At 36.0% G+C, this 18,322-nt stretch overlaps 1 protein-coding gene across 1 annotated transcript in view; it reads left to right on the top strand.

Moving 5' to 3' along the window:
* cdh7a (cadherin 7a) overlaps positions 1 to 18,322 on the top strand; it is a 71,998-nt gene that overhangs the window by 24,675 nt on the left and 29,001 nt on the right. Inside the window, exons 3-8 of the mRNA XM_073848367.1 lie at positions 4,806 to 5,100; positions 9,927 to 10,046; positions 11,021 to 11,188; positions 11,658 to 11,845; positions 14,891 to 15,144; positions 16,842 to 16,978. Of these exons, the coding sequence (XP_073704468.1) occupies positions 4,806 to 5,100; positions 9,927 to 10,046; positions 11,021 to 11,188; positions 11,658 to 11,845; positions 14,891 to 15,144; positions 16,842 to 16,978 (1,162 nt within the window). The remainder of the gene's footprint in view (positions 1 to 4,805; positions 5,101 to 9,926; positions 10,047 to 11,020; positions 11,189 to 11,657; positions 11,846 to 14,890; positions 15,145 to 16,841; positions 16,979 to 18,322) is intronic.

Here is an 18,322-nt window from a genome sequence, read left to right as displayed (position 1 = left end):
GAAGTGGGTATATGCTTCATTTGTGAATTTCGTTTTGAACTTTCTATTTGCACGCATTCGTTTACTGGATCCTTGGACTAAAATGTTTACAGGGGTTCACTGGTTTAAGAAGTTTATGATCGTAAAAATCTGCTTCTTTTCATTTGTAAGGTATCGTTTTCATTATTATGTACTGATTTAAATTACTGGTGCGGGAGACGGAGCGGGCGCAATCATCAAATACATTTCAAAGCAAGCCGGCGCCACGGTCCTGACTGCATCATCACTGTCTTTATTGGGTGTTTTTAGCGAATATTTACATTTATTCACATGACTGGATGTGGTGGACTGCCATGATTTTGGCGAATGCAGGACACTACTGAATAATGCGCATCAGAGGGGATTTAAAAAGTGGAAGTGTGTATACACCGTATACCTGCGTACACCCTCCACTACACCACCGTTGCAAATTGCCGTGCCACTGGTCTTTCGTGTTTCTAACATGCAGTCAAGTGTATATGACATAAAAATATATTTTGTAATATCGTGCAATCAGTGCTATGTGCTAGCAAACTTTAGCGATTTTTTTGCAAACGTTTATTTACAAAACAACACCATAAACACAAACACAAGATTGAAGGTAATATACATATAATGAAACATTGTCATAAAAATCCTTATTAAAGGCAAAAATTACTTGCATTTATGAGTCTGCTTGCTCGAGTGAGCAGCCATGCTGGAAATTTCTCTTAGCCCTTCGTTTGAAGTGCGGTCCCAAAAAATCTTCGTTTGGAGGGCTATCTGGCCCTTCCCCTTACACCTACCCCTCCAACCAAAAGAGAAATGAGACACCCCTACCCCTTCACATGAACGCGCCAAACGGAGGGGTAGGGCTAAGTGTAGGGTAAGGGGTAGAATTGGGATTGAGCCTTAACAATTACTGTTACTTTTTATTTTTATTGATCACATTTTCCAGAATTTCAAAATGTTTATGTGTTTCAAATTAAAGTTTGGGAACTTTTAGGAATATACTAGCATATATACTACTCTTCAAAGTTTCAGGGCTAGTGAGATGCATTTTCATTAATTTTTATTTTCCTGTGCTCACCAAAGCTGTATTTATTTGATTAAAAATACTGTAAAACGGCAATATGATGAAATATTATTACTATTTAAAATAACTATTTTTCAATATTTATACATTTTAAAATGTTATTCCTGTGATTGCAAAGCTGACTTTTCAACAGCCTCCAGTGTTCTAGAAATATTTCTTCTTATTATTGTTGTGCTGCTTAATATTGTAATGGAAACTGTGATAGTTTTTTCGGTAACACATTATAATAACTATCCGTTATAACTAGTTAATAGACCATTAATAAACTGTTAGTTAATGAGTAATAAATGACTTGTTAAATAACAGTTAATAGTTTGTTAATTATTTATAACTGTGCCTTATAGATAGCCAATAGATAGCTTACAAACTGTTAGTTAACAAGTTATAAATGACTTGTTAACTGTATTTTAATGATTTATAACTATACCTAATAAATTAGTAATAGATCATGAACAAGCTGTTAGTAAATTACTTACTAAAGACTTGTTAAGTATCAGTTAATAGTTTATATATGTTATTGGGACGTTATTCTAAAGTTGCAACTATTCTTCATTTATTAACTGTTAGTAAATGAGGAATAGTTGCAACTTTAGAATAACGTCCCACTAACATACATAAGCTAATAACTAACACTTAACTAATACATTAACTCACACTTTACAGATCAGTTGTTCATAGTTAACCATCTACTATTAGGTATAGTTATAAATCATTAAAATACAGTTAACAAGTCATTTATAACTTGTTAACTAACAGCTTGTAAGTTATCTATTGGCTATCTATAAGGCACAGTTATAAATAATTAACAAACCATTAACTGTTATTTAACAAGTCATTTATTACTCATTAACGAACAGTTTATTTATGGTCTATTAACTAGTTATAATAGATAGTTATAAATAATTAACAAACTATTAACTGCTATTTAACAAGTCATTTATAACCCATTAACTAACAGTTTATTAATGATCTATTAACTAGTTATAACGGATAGTTATTATAAAGTGTTACCGTTTTTTCAGGATTCATTGATGAACAGAAAACTTAAAAAAACAGAATCTTTTGTAACATTGTAATTGGCTTTTGTCTTGTTTCCAGCCAAAATATCTAAAAATTCTTAAATCAAGTAGGATTTTCTAGACGAGTGAAAAATGTTTTCTTGTTTTCAGACAAAACAAGTCAAAATGAAGTGAATTTTTGCTTAGAACAAAGAAAATAATCTGCCAATGGGTTAAGCAAAAAAAAAAAAAAACGTTTTTCTTACTCCACTGGCAGATTATTTTGCTTGTTTCAAGCAAAAACGCACTTAATTTTGAGTAGTTTTTTTCTGAAAACAAGACAATTTTTGTTAGTCTAGAAAATTCTTCTTGATTTAAGAATTTTTAGATATTTTGGCTGGAAACAAGACAAAAAACTAAGTAAGAAAAGCATTTTTGTAGTGCACAATCAGAGTTATATTAAAAAAAAATGTCTTTGCTCTTTCAAGCATAATAATAGCAGTGAATGGCTCCAGGGGGGTTAATAAAGGCCTTGTGAAGAGAATTTCTGCATTTATGTAAGAAAGATATCCATATTTTAAACTGTATAAACCGTAATCTAACGCTAACTGGCGTATGTGCGTTCACGAGAGAGTGGCGTTCCAGCAGATGGTGTAGGATGTAGGCGAACACGGTGGAAAACATGGAAAAGACGAATGCAGAAATGCAGAGGAAAGAGCAAAACAAAACACCCGTCATGAATTAGAAGTACAAAATGAGCATTTGTAAAAAAAAAAAAAAAAAAAAATGGAGGATTTCAGTATAAGCCAAGATGCTGTAAACAACACTTGCATATTCTCACCGGAGCAACGCCAACATCCTAAGTCATCTGCTGGAACGCCACTTTCTCGTGTTTGTGTGTATTGCAGTGTATCGCTTCAGAAGGCCTTTATTAACCCTCTGGAGCTGCGTGGAGTACTTTTTATGATGGGTGGATGCACTTTATTGGACTTTAAAATATCAGTACCCATTCACTGCCATTTTAAAGCCTGGAAGAGCCAGGACATTTTTTTTTATTTTATATAACTCTGATTCTATTCATCTGAAAGAAGAAAATCATATATACCTAGGATTACTTGAGGGTGAGTAAATCATGGGGCTAATTTTCATTTTTGGGTGAACTATCCCTTTAATTTGACAACTTTTGAACTTCAGATAATGGTAATACAATGGTAGTACATTTGACAGCTTAATTCAGATGAAAAGATCTATACGTTTATCGTAATCATTTTAGATGAGTTTGCGAGCTGAAGCGTTATAGCTGAGCCCACAGAATCTAATGATCTGCAGTCATCATCACGCTGAATTATGGTCAGAATAAACATCTGAAAAAATAAACGCAGAGCCGAGCCACACAACAGTCATCAGACCGGCGTTGGCCTTGGAGAATTGCCAGCACTGACATCCAAACACACATTTACTTTGATTAATTAGCCTCAAATGTCATTAGCACACTCGGTTCCTGCACTGAAACCATTGTAATTTTTGATTAACTGACATCATATGTGGAGCAGCGCTGTTTTATTGGCAAGTAAACGGCAACCTAAACCAGATGTGACTAGATGGGAGCTTTTTTCCTTTTTGCCATCCTGCGGTGTGACAAATGAATTAAAAATACAATTCCGTATAGAGAATGTGGTCATAAACTGCATGCGTAATATAAAATCATTAGAATAATGCCGTTTAAAATGGTTTTAGATGAATTATAGCATGGCACACCACAGGACACTGCTTGCCATCTTCCCAAATTCAGTCGTGGGTTCACTCGGTCCCATGAACGTAATGCAGCTATGACACACCAGCCAGTTATTGTGACTCCGTCTGTGAAAAACAGCATCATAAAGACTTATGATATGACAGGACTGCTTAAATGAAGCAAACAAGTTGTCTTTTCATACCGGCTAGATCCTGTACATGAAAGTATTGTTCCACAGTGAAAGACAGTCTCTTGAGAAATGTGGATTTGAAGACAAAAAATGTTAGATTTATATAAAGGAAAGAAAAGCAAAGGGAGGAAAAGCTAAGGACTTGGCTTCTAATCCCCTGGAGAAAGAAATAAACAAGTAAATAAAATCACTCACTGCTGGTGACGGAAATACCAAGTCAGCTGCCATAAAATGGTAACGGCATGAGAAAAGGGCTTGTGATGAGGATTTCTGGACTGTGAATTAAATTGGCCAGCTTTTATGGTTTATTACGAATGTGCATTTTTGGCACTATTTAAGCACAATGGTTAATATAAAACAACAAACCATGCATAATTGTCAGACTTCTCACATAACAAATGTACACTCGTAAATCTGACTAAACATTCAGGACTGACCGTGAGATTTCTGAGATTGCCACGTTTTATTCTTTTTATTCTTAGTCTGAATGGTAAGCCATATTCTGTGTAACAAGGAAAGATTGATTTTTTTTTTTATCTATTCATGCGTTCTGAAATGTGTGAGGAAGAATAACTTGTAAGTTTTGACATTTATTCAGTCCGTTCTCTTTTGTTGACTTGCACAAATCTGCTGGAGATGGTCTATCCCCATTTATTATTTAAACCACTGCAGAAACACTTTCTCATGAGTAAACACAATTACTGGCATTATTCATTACTATGCTAACTAGACAACTGTTACAGTGATAATAGATGAATGACTGTTTTCTCATTTCTTCTTTCCCCGTAGCTTCATTCGGATGTGGACAAAGGTGAGGGCAAGGTAAAATATGTGCTCAATGGTGAAGGAGCAACCTCCATTTTCACCATTGATGAGAACACAGGCGACATACATGCCACGAAGCGCCTGGACCGGGAGGAACAGGCCTACTACACGCTGCGAGCTCAGGCCAAAGACCGTGCCACCAACCTGCCAGTCGAACCAGAGTCTGAATTCGTTATCAAAGTGCAGGATATTAATGACAATGAGCCCAAGTTCCTGGATGGCCCTTACAATGCTCAAGTACCCGAAATGTCTCCTGTTGGTAAGTGCCTTGGAGTTGTTCAATCAAAACCAATCACCAAAGAAGGATGTTAGGAATGCAATATATATGCAGATTTGTAAAATGATTTATTGGTTGACTTTGAACATTCAATTGTGCTTGCTCATTTTCTTTAAGTGCCCCTTATATGATGGCAAAGGTAATATAAACATAATAAAGTTTGTGTTGAAAAACACTAATAAACTTAAGGCACTACAGGCAAAAAAAAGAGAGATTTTGGATTGTCACTTTGAGCCTGTTTACAACTGGTCACTTAATTTTCTCTGAACAGATATTAATCAGATTTTTTTAAACTTTTCCATTTAAACCTGGCCACATAAATGTGTCCCGGCAAAGCCGATAGGCCCTGAAAAGGCCAAAGTGTTGTTTCATAGTAGTGGAAAGAAAACATCCAAAATACGCTTTTAAGTATTGTATTGTACTTTATCTATTTACGTCTGTAGATTTAAATTACAATAGACCTACATTTTTTTTAAGATATCTCTATTTTACTAGAACTTACTTACAACAGACTTTACAGTTTTAATCCTATCTGTATTCTAAAGGTTTTTACTGAGGGGTTTGTTCATATATCATTTGCCTAGTTTTATACAACATTTTATTCCTCAAAAAATGGTTTGTTTATATTTATTTTTTTCTGTCTGTTGGCAGTATTTTCTGATTTATGGAGTAAATGATATATCCAAAATCCTTTGACTTTTAATATGTCAACAAAACGAAATGAGAATTTTGGTTATCAAATATTTCGATTTTTGTTGTAGAAATGTATTCAAATTAGTGTGTATTGAATTATATAATGCCTCATTTGCATTTCTGAACATTTCAGAAAACGTAATTAAAAAAGTTCTTAATTAAGTTCTTAATGTAATCAATTAACTAAAGAAGGTGATACCTACTGTATTAGTAAAAATATGAGCATGTTCAACTGGGGTGTCTTGCCTTAATAACAATAGTTGTTAAGTTTATCCTTAGCAAATCTCAAAATATCAAACATTTTTCATACTGTACATTACAATGTTGTTAGCTTAAATAAATGAAGTTCAGTGGTATGCAAAAGTTTGGGAACCCCTTCCATTTTAACAAAATAAGAACGATCATACAAAATGCGTTTTCCAGCAGTGACAGTATGATGTTGAGATCCATCTTTTCACACTGAGGACAACTGAGGGACTCAAACACAACTATTAAAAAAGGTTCAAACATTCACTGATGCTCCAGAAGGAAACACGATGCATTAAGAGCCGAGGGGTAAAAACGTTTTGAATTTGAAGATGAAGGTAAATTGTACTTAATTTGTCTTCCGGGAAACATGCAAGTATCTTCTGTTGCTTCCGAAGGGCAGTACTAAATGGGAAAAAAAAGATATTTCAACAAAATAAGAAAAATTTGGACATCTTCATCCTGTTCAAAAGTTTTCACCCCCAGCCTCTTAATGAACAAAGTAGTATAACATTTATCAGTAATCAGTTATAATGATTAAACAAATGTCATCTTATCATATCAGCCAGAATTTAAATATTGGTGCATCCATAAGAGATATTTTGACATCCAGTTTCCCTGTGATTATTGGTAATTGTGTCACGTATTTGTTTAGGTTTGAGGGTCAGCTGTGGATCACCTAAGAACAGTAATATACATAATGAAGGCCCCGGGTACAGGGCACTTGTTTGTCAGTTCGACCACGCAGAGCGTAGTAGCTGACAATCACGCGAGCATTGACATGCTTTTTTATAAGAGCAATTAACATGCTGGCTGCCACTGTCTGTCCAACGGCGTGAACAAAGCCATTAGCCTCTGTGAATGCAAGCGACCCTTGTCCTCAATGACTGCTTTATAGATCCATTTAAATTCATTAGCAGTCAAGCGGTGATGAATGGATTTGATTAACGAGAAAATGATTAATTTAATTTGGTAATTAAGAAACAGGAGATTGTTTGCAAGTGTGAGGACCACAACCTAACCCAGACACCTCTCCCTCAAGCCAGACGTCAGCATGAGGCGGAATGGAAATTCACAACATATGCCTTGTACTCCCATCCAATCACTTTCACACATTGCGGTTTCGCTATGATGTGTATTTAAGGGCTGACCATATGCCGGTGTCCTTAACTGGCTATAAATGAGCCCGCCTGTTGAATCTAAAGAGCCTGAAATGATTCTGCAGAGGTACAAGGTTACCTATAAGAAATGAAATCACGTTGCGCCATCAGATAAAGAGTAACACTCATTTGGCCTCGGTCCCTGCGGTGAGGTGTTGCCATGGTGCTGCGTTTTTGTACACTCAGCTGTGCCTCCAGATGCTTAGGTTACCAATATGACAACATCTGGGCCTGTCCCCAAATGTCTCCTTTACTTTTTTACAAGCAAACGCATTTAAGGATAATCTGCGTTTCTGAGGAACACCGCAGTCTGGAGAGGCCTGTAAATTGTGCACAAATGAAGGCCTGGCACTTTCCATTAGCCATTTTACAGTTTAAATCAAATCTGGGAAATATCAGTAAGCCAGTAAAGCAGAGCTACACTTCCCTTTGTGCTCCACTTCTACAGAATAAATGATGGAGTATAGAATCCACACTACCTTTTAAGCTTTTGAAAGAAATTATTACTTATGATGAATTTATTCAGGCTTTATATTTAATCAGAAAATGCTATTTTTTTCTATCACAGTTTAACTGTGATAATAAGAAATGAAACACTAAATCAGCTTATTTCTGAAGGATCATGCCGTTTTAGGAAGTCACTAGTTACATATAACGATGTTACATAATTTAATTTCAAAATAAATGTAACTGTAATCTCACTGTAAAAAGTTTTCACCAGATTCAACTTAAAAACCTAAGTTCAGCAGCTGCCTTAACATTTTAAGTTAAATCAGCTCTTAAAGTCTTTTTAACTTATTACAATAAAAATGAGTTGATTTAACTTGTGAGATGAAATGGCTTGAGTTAATTTAACTTAACATTTTAAGGCAGCTGCTAAACTTAAGTTTTTAAATTGAAACTTGTGAAAACGTTTTACATTGCTGTTAAAGAGAAAATGTTAAAGATTACAAAGGTTAAAAATGTTAAAGTTTACATCCGAATACTTCTTGTATTAGTATTTGCTGTTTCTTGCTATGATATTAAATCTGTATTTAACCTCAGACCAAAAGTAATAAGAGGTGCTAAAGTCTGATTTTGTGGTGGCTGTTCTTTAAAATTAAACGATTATAATCTTAATTCAAGTGATTAAGGATTTGGAGAGTCTGACTGTAATCAGTGTTGAGTACTACTGTTAGGGTAACCATGCTTGCTTTAAATGCTTAAAAATGATTAACAATTGAAAACATTTGTTAGAAATTTAGAAAAGTAATCAAATGTAATTAGCTACATTACTTCAATAAAGTAATTGAACTAGTTACACTACTTATTACATTTTATAGGGTAACTTCCAAATTCATTTCCAAAGTAACCTTCCCAACACTGGGAATCATGTGACACTGAAATCTGTTTTGGTCAAATATCAAAAACACACTAAAAAACAATAAAAGATAAAAAAAAAAAAAAACTGTCCCCAAACTTTTGAACAATCGTATATGTAACCCTGGACCACAAAACCAGTCATAAGGGTAATTTTTTTTTTAAATTCAGATGTGTACATCGTCTAAAAGCTGAACAAATATGCATCCACTGATGTATGGTTTGTTAGGATAGGACAATATTTGGCCAAAATACAACTATTTGAAAATCTGGAATGTGAGGTTGCCAAAAAATCAAAATACTGAGAAAATCGACTTTAAAGTTGTCCAAATGAAGTTCTTAGTAATGCATATTACTATTAAAAATATATATTTTCATGGAACATGATCTTGACTTAAATCCTAATGATTTTTGGCATAAAAGAAAAATGGATCATTTTGACTCATACAATGTGTTTTTGGCTGTTGCTACAAATATACCAGTGCTACATAAGACTGGTTTCATGGTCCAGGGTCACATTTGTGTTGCAGATGCCCAGTTTTTATCACTGTGGGGGGAAAAAAGCAATAAAAACAATAGGAAGCCACTGTAAGATAAGAAAATGGCAAGTGCAGGCCACATACAGAATTGTATTTAAAATGTGTGTTTGGCTTACGATTAGATTTGTTTTGTCCTTCTGGGCTTTTTGCAAGGATGCATGGCTTAATGAGAACTGAGGCAACACCCGCTCAGTATTCTGTAATCAAGATAGGCACAAGAATACAAAATACTGCAGAAGCCAACACAAGATATGTTTCTATCCAAGTTACGTTGTTAATTTATGCAAAGAATGTGAAAAACAATCGGGAAAATAATTTACGGATAAAGCAGCGTTTCCATCCCATGTGTTCAAAGAGAACATAATCGTAAGTTCTGGGGAAATTGACACACAATGGAAATCAAAGTTGTTGTCGCTGGGGAAGCCGCTGTGGCTCTTTTATTAAATGTAATTACTTACAAAACGCTCTAATGAACTTCATGTACGCTAGCGATCAGTGGCAGATGCCTCGTTTCTGTGACTGACAGTGTGTCAGATGGTTGGGGGAGGCGAGAGGAGGCTCTTTTAATGCATATCACAGCAATAAATAGAAAACAGTTATGTGAAGTTGAAATAATATTTCCACAATGTTGTCTTGACTTTTGATCAAATAAATGCAGGATTGGAGAGTCAAAAACTATGTGCATCCTAATGTTTCTTTATTGGTGTTCTCGATAGTCTACATCACATTTCAGTTCTGTAATCAAGTGAGGCTCAGTGCCAATGTATGCCTGGTACCATTTTGACTAAATTGCGTGGATAATTTCTTCCAGGCACATCTGTGGTTGAGGTTAAGGCGACTGACGCAGATGACCCCACATATGGAAATAGTGCCAGAGTCGTGTACAGCATCCTTGAAGGACAACCCTACTTCTCAGTGGAACCAAAGACAGGTACGCACAAGTTTGAAATGTTTATTTCATCACAGTTAAATATTTAAGCACATAAATGTTATCCAGCAGCAAGATTTCGAGACGGTCTTACCAATCAAGCTCTTTAGGTAAACAATATCTAATTCAAACTGATTTCTAAAAAAAGAAAAGCACAGCATGCTTTCGGTTGTCACTTGAGTGACAAGTCTTTTCAAAGCTATGACGCGGTAACCACCAATTCCTGTAATGGAAACATGGAAACGTCAAGAGACCGCTGTTTTGATTGACTCACTTAAAGACAGAAAAAGTTGATGGGACTTGTGATGAAGTTACTGGTGCGCATTACCACCTGATTACAGGGAATGAAATCCTTAATGTAATCAGCACTCTAGCTGTAACTGAGGTCATTTCCACATATGGACTCAATCAACAGGGTAAATTACAAACCTTGATTAAACTTTTTCTTCTTTTTCTTTTAAAGTGCGCAGCTAATTTTAGAGACGCCACCACAACATGTGGAGAAAAAAGCGAAGCCAGATATAGCAAATAGCAGCGCTTATTGATTAGGATTTATCGTAGCTTTCTGTGCGCAAAAGGAAGTAGGTACTACTTAATCACTCTCGGGTGTGCCAAGCTATGATAATTCCGAAACTAACAGTGACTTGGAGAGGAAATTGATTTACAGCCTTCCACTGGCTTCAGTGAATTTGACTCATCGATGAGAGATCCATTATGATATGGCCTAACAAATCTGGAAAAGGTTCTTGCTATTTAGATTACTAAATGGTAATCCTATTTTAATTGATGTACACTCCATCTCCCTATAATGCAAAAGGGAAGTGATCCATATTGTAATCTAGATGCTTTTTCACAGCTCTTACAGGCTAGTAGGATGTTATCATTACACAGAACATCTCATGCATCAACAACCGCCCATATTTCTTACATTTTAATCAACAGGATGTTCTGTAAAGCAATCTAACTTTTTTGTGCAGGCATTGTGAGGACAGCTCTGCCTAACATGGATCGAGAAGCACGGGATCAATATCTACTGGTAATCCAGGCCAAAGACATGGTTGGTCAGATGGGAGGACTCTCAGGCACCACATCGGTGACCGTCATGCTGTCGGACGTTAACGACAACCCGCCCCGTTTTTCACGAAGTATGATTCTTGTGGACATGATCCATCATTAATGCATGCTGCCTCCCCAGTTAATTTTCATGCGAGCAATCTGAGATTTATAATGACTCAGGCTGATCTTGTATTATAGAGATCAAGCGCTCGCCGTAGTTGGTGTGTAATTATCAGGTAGATGATCGTTGGAATAGAAATGAACAATCTTCTTATATAATAGAGGATTTTTAGATCATTGTCATAGTTATTTCTCCCCCTATTTTTAGCCGCACGATACCATCGCCGGTATCAGTATGTGTCCGGGAGTGTGTAGAGCTTAGACTGTCCTCCTGCTTTGCTATATCTATAGAGTGGCTTACCTGCTACGAAGCAGAGAGATACATTATTAGTTCAGACCTGGCCCTAACAGCTGGGTGATAAGGAAGGAAAAAAGAGAAATAGCATCATCAATAACCTCTGCGTTTGGGTGTGTGTGTTTGCCGGGCCTCTTTTGCAGAATCCTATCAGTTTGCTGTGCCTGAATCCCTGCCTCTGGCGTCGGTGGTGGCCAAGATAAAAGCCTTGGATTCTGACATCGGACCAAATGCTGAGATGGACTACAGAATTATAGAGGGCGACGGCCTTGGGGTGTTCAGGGTCGTGCCAGACAAAGATACCCAGGAAGGAGTCATAACTCTACAGAAGGTAGGCCACAGACAGCCTAAACCTTATATGTACTTTCGGCTCCATTGCTATGACAGGAAATAAGCGAAGGCGATAAATTTTTCATGCCTGTAAAGGGGATGGCGATAAGAAAATGTGCTAGATGTAAAAAGCGTGTATCTTTAGATGCTGTCAGAGGTTAATCTGAGACTATGCGTATACAACCACTGGGATCATTTCTAATATAAAACCCTTTTGAGTTCCTGTCAAAGTAATTTTCTCTTTGGCTGTCTGGTGAAAGAATGCACACATGATAAAGCGCTGTTAGCGGATGGTCATGACCCATATTATGACCTCCAGCCCACCTACACTCGACTCCTGACATTTCACTTAAAGGCAAAACTATCTTATATGAATAACACTTATGTTTCAGTTTGTTTTATTCACTTCATTTTTAAATAACAGATATTGCCTAGCAGGTATTTGGCTTCAAAATGAAACATCACAGCTGTTTGTCAGACCTCAGGCAGTTAGGATCCATGACCAGGCCTCCCAAATTGTCAGTCTGACTACCGGTGTCCCCCAGGGCTCTGTCCTCAGCCCTCTATTGTTCTCGCTGTTGACTCACAGCCTGGTTGCCAGGCACCCCGGCAACTATATCATCAACTTTAGAGATGACATCGCAGTGCTAGGGCTCATCAACAACAGTGATGAGATAGCATGCAGAGAGGAGATGAGAGATCTAGAAAAATGTTGAGGAGTCAACAACCATCTCTTAATGTCAACAAGACAAAAGAGATAATTGTTGACTTCAGGAAATCAACAGTGTTTGGAAACTGCTCTTCCTCTCAGTGGAAGCCCCTACAGTGCCGACTGCTCAGCGTGTTATTTCCCCTGAAGCAGTGTCTAAAGAAAGTCAGTAAAACAATGAAGGACAATACTTTGGCCTTCAGCTTTTTCTGCTTTTCTTCCTTCTGGGAGAGGCCTCAGGAATATATACACTCCTGAACTACTGGAACTGAGAACAGTTGCTTCCCACAGGCGATCATGCTCCTCAACTGCTTTGACCCACCTTACTCCCACCCATCCCCCTTGCTTATGTACCATATGTTAGAGATATAAAAATTCATACAGAGGCTTTTCTTGCAGGCATTTTGTGAATTTTGGGGGTGTTTTAACCTAAAGCCTTATTAATTTTCCAACATCATAGTGCAATGTGTTTTGATTATAGCATATATCTATGTACAGAGCTAGGTAGTAACTGATTACATGTAATCTGGATTGCGTAATCAGATTAAAAAAATTAAGTACTCGTAATCAGACTACAGTTACTTTTTTATGGATTACATGATTACATATTATTCACAAAATAGCAATAAATTATTCATAATTCATTGATTCTCTCTAACTTATCTTTTTCATAATTTTTAAAATAGCCAACCGATTATATACACTCAAGTTTTGTGGACATTCACACCTAAACTAGTCATTAGTCAGGTGGCGATACAACATTTGACCACTAGATTTACAAAAGTAATTTCAGGTTTAAGAAGGGTTTCAACATTGCATCAACTACTGACTATTTGAATTATCACTGTAGGTTTTTGTCTTTGGAAGGCTTTTGACTTTTAAACTCATTAAAATGCATATATTCACATTATTCCTTATTTGCATGTAATGCAGGTCTTTGATTGAAAGGGACTTTGATTTAAAATGATTTATTCTGATTTTAATTTTTTATGATTTAATTATTTGTTAGCTTTTCATTAACCTCACAAACCCCCTGCAGTTCCTTTAAGAACCCTAGTTTGGAAAACCTTGTTTAATGCACTTCATGTTGTAAATTACAACATGAAGTGCATTTAGCTTTTAATGATCCCAGTGGTTGTATACGCATAGTCTCAGATTAACCTCTGACAGCATCTAAAGATACACGCTTTTTACATCTAGCACATTTTCTTAAAAGTAATCTGACCTAAAATGTGTAATCTAACAGATTACGTTACTGACTACTGACAATTTGTAAGTTATCTACCCAGCTCTGTGTATATATATTTTTTTTATATGCGTCAGTGACTTGATGCTATTTTTTTGGTGCCCATATCTATTTTAGTTGATTCACAGATTATTATATTTATGTTTTAAATTAGTGAATTAGAATTCATGTGTAAATTAGAAACAATATGTTTTAGCTGGTGTAGCTCTCCAAAGCTGTAGTGCTTGGGTAAAACTATTTATTATTGTGTCTTTAAATATTAATAAACTCCAAAATCCAGAGAAAACTTAATGATTTAAAAACTGAAATATATCTTCAAAAACATTCTTTTAGTTTGAACAAAACAGTTTCAGAATTTGTGCACTCAAGTGTATTCAAGCTATATGGAAAGGGTTACTTGGTTACACCACTTGACATTTACACAGAGATTAGATTGAAATCTTTGTAGAGAACTTTTTCGGAAAAAAAAGCAACAATCATGAATACAAAGATAATCGGTTTGAAAACTTGCATTTTGAACTCTGTATATTGTATATATAGTACAGTGTTTTATGTTTGCACTGTTTCCAGGGAAACTATGTAGGATAGAATTGACAATAAACTGCCTCTGACTTCTCATTTTAAAACTACAGTTAAACGTTCACAAGTGCTGGATTTGGTTTGGTTGCACCCTCAGGGAAGTTATGTTTTGTCAGTGATATGAAGGAGGCTCGGAAGGTAGTTTTCAATGCGCTGCATATTACAGCAGACAGGAGTGATAAATGACTATATGAGAAAGTATTCCACAAGACATTTTCGGCATCATGTATCTCTGTCTTAAAATCAATGTACTGCTTTGACACTGTTCTTTTCTGTCCTGTCAATCGATAACAATACTTAAATGAAATATGAGAACTAAAAGGAGTGGATCAAGGGTTCTTGGATGCATTATATACGTACACGCATCGCAGCTAGATTTCAAATGTGAACTCTGTTTATGACTTGCCTGGATGCTTACCTCATATTCTCTGTCCTTGTTTATAATTTCAAAACTATTTCTTCAACACTTTCTCCTCTGTTCTCCCTCCCTCGTTCTGTGCTCTTTACCTCAGAATCTCGACTTTGAAACAAAGTCAAGCTACACTCTGAAAATTGAGGCATCCAACAGGAACATAGACCCACGGTTCTTGTCTCAAGGACCGTTCAGTGATACAGCGATGGTGAGGCTGACTGTGGAGAATGTAGATGAGCCTCCTATCTTCTCCTCTCCGCTCAGCAAAATGGTCGTCTCTGAAGCTGCCAAAGTGGGAACCATCATAGGAACCGTCTCTGCTCTGGACCCAGACTCTACCAATAGCCCCATTAGGTAGGCCATGGCCTTGTGGAATAATGTTACTCCATAGTGATACTGGTTTTATGAAGGCAAGATTAAATCTTCAGAAAGACTACAGCATTTTTAATTAAAGCTTTAAAACCCGATTTTGGTATCGAGATAGTATCTAGTCAGACTTTAGCTGAATTGCACTCTCCCCTCGCAGTCTAATATGTCTACAGATAGAAATCTGATCACAGTTATCTGTGCAGAATGGCTTGCAAAAACTCATACACTTCTGTTTAAAGGTTTGGGGGTTGATAAGATTTTATATTTTTTAGATTTTACGTTGACTCTTACGCTCAGCAACGCTGCATTTATTTAATCGAAAATACAATAAAACTGGTTATACTATGAAATATTGTTACAGTATAAAATAAATTTCCTATTTTAACATATTTTAAAATGTAATTTATTTCTGTAATGGCAAAGTTAAATTTTCAGCAGCCATTACTTTAGTCTTCAGTGTCACATGATCCATCAGAAATCATTCTAATATGCTGATTTGCTGCTCAGGAAGCATTTCTTGTTATTATCAATGTTAAAAACAGCTTTTGCTTAATATGTGACAAAACAAATCTAATCATAAGCCAAACACTCATTTTAAATACAATTCTGTATGTGACCATTTTCGTATCTTACAGTGGCTTCCTCTTGTTTTTATTGCTTTTTTCCCCCCACAATGGTAAAAACTTGGCATCTGTAACACATATGTGACCCTGGACCACAAAACCAGTCTTTAGTAGTACGGGTATATTTGTAGAAATAGCCAAAAATACATTTCATGGGTCAAAATTATCTTTGTTTCTTTCATGCCAAAAATCATTAGGATATTAAGTAAAGATCATGTTCCATGAAGATATTTTGCAAATTTTCTACCATAAATATATCAAAAGTGAATTTTTGATTAGTAATATGTATTGCTAAGAACTTCACTTGGACAACTTTAAAGGCAATTTTCTCAATATTTAGATTTTTTGCACCCTCAGATTCCAGATTTTCAAGCGATTGTATCTTGGCCAAATATTGTCCTAACCTAACAAACCATGAGTCGATGGAAAGCTATTTATTCCGATTTTAGATGATGTATAAATCTCACTTTCAAAAAAATTGGCCCTTATGACTGGTTTTGTGGTCTAGGGTCACATACTTTGTGGAAAACATGATACATCCTGAAAATAAAAAGAGAAAAGAACAGCATTTATTTGAACAATAATACAATAATTTGTAACATAATAAATGTCTTTACTGTCACATTTGATGAATTAAAAGTATTCAATTGTTATGAAATTAAACCTTAACATTATTATAATGTGTCACATTGTGTCTTGAGTATATTTACACATTCCGTTTAATAGGTTCAAGTGCTATCTGATTTCAAGCCAATCACATAAATGCATGGCAATGTAAAACAGGCCTAAGATAATACATATGCAAGTCATTAGTGCTATTATTATTGCATTAAATTATTTTATTTGTTTACGTGGGAGTGAATGCAAATGTTGACTGTAAATGAGTTGTGGGACTCAGGTGTTTTGTGCTGAAAGACAAATGCTCATAATCAAGTAGTTCTGTGCCTAAGAGCCACTGAAAATAATGATCGCTGTTGGCGCTGTGACTTTAGGTCATATCTATAGAATTCATTTAAAAGTCAAAGCTTGAAATTCATTAAAACTTTTCTTTTTTCCCAGGTATTCAATAGACAGAAACACAGACTTGGAGCGATTTTTCAACATTGAGTCAACAACAGGAGTCATCAGCACGGCTAAGCCTTTAGACAGAGAAGCCAACGCTGTACACAACATCACCATCCTGGCTATTGAAAGCTGTGAGTGACCTCAAATTAGTTTGTGCAATTATTGAACTAATTTATATGGTTGCTGTCTGGTTTGAAGGTCTTCTGAAAATTTGACAATGATTATGTTTCTTGGCTGAAACAAAGAATTAAACACAAAATGTGAAAGAGGCCTGATTTATGTACAGTAGCTGTGCTACTCTGTTCTTTTTTTATTGTCCAACAAGGTCTGTCAGTTACAGAAACTGCTACTGCTTGATGTGTCCTTCATATGTGAGCCATTCAGAAACAGCTTTTATTCAAAGACACCTTTACTTTCAGTTTGTATGGGGAAGTTTTGAGCAGCTGCATTTCGTTTTTTGCAATCTAAAATTCTATTACCATGAAATCCTTCATAAAATTTGAGCCTTTAATTTCACAATGAATATCATTATCCCAAGGCTGCCTGGGCTAATAGTTAGCGCTGCTCTGGGTGATCAATATTTCAAACCGTGTCCCTCGTGCATGTCGCGTCAGTCTGTCTTGCCGTACGGCACATATAGCATAATCGCTCAATCTGCGCGAGTGCTCTGGCTAGGCTGTGAACAGATGCTGCGCCGCTGAGGTGACCGCTGTCCACTGGCATCTCTAGAATCCGTGTAGCTTGATCGAGCCTTGTCCTGATTGTAGCCGATGGCCAGAACTGCAGCTTCCTTTCCCACCTAACTTTTGATGCTGATTTTCACAGTGACCTTCACTCAAGTGCATCTGTTCTCTCAATCCCCTGCAGTCTCCGCACAGACAGCCATAACCATATTGACTCGAGTGATAGAGGGGAATAATATCCATCATGTGGTTACATTTTTAACCCATATCCATAAATGTGGACGCACTTAACCAAAGTTTGCAGGTTCGCCCTCATAGACAATCAGTCATTGTCAGAGGCATCCACAGTCTCTAAAATGGGTTTTGGCAGAGAAGATTGAAATGTCCTCTTCTATTTGTCTGTAAGAATGAGACAGAGGCTTGCTAGCTACCAAAAGGTAGCCTCAAAGTCATTTGTCTTTAGGCGATGTTAGGTAGGGTGTTAATGGTCCTGAAAATCATAAAGGAGGGAATCTCAATTTCTGAAAATGGATATTTTAGATTTTAAAGGCAACCATAGTTGAAAGGCACATTCAGGGGAAAGTTGCTAAGTGTGCCAGAATCTCTTTAGAAGCTGAAGAGAAATTACTATAAATGTGCACATAATCAATATTAATGTGCAATTTGCTATGTTAGATAATGTAATATTACAGAAGCTCTATTTATTAATTGTTTCTAGAGCTGCACAATATTGGAAAAAAATTAAATTGCAATTATCATTAAATACTTATTCTATTAAACAAAAAAGAAAAT

Source organism: Garra rufa, chromosome 10 (assembly GCF_049309525.1).
Source record: "Garra rufa chromosome 10, GarRuf1.0, whole genome shotgun sequence".
NCBI classification, from domain to species: domain Eukaryota; kingdom Metazoa; phylum Chordata; class Actinopteri; order Cypriniformes; family Cyprinidae; genus Garra; species Garra rufa.
Note: the sequence above shows the minus strand (reverse complement) of the source record. Positions and strands in the feature narration are given on the sequence as shown.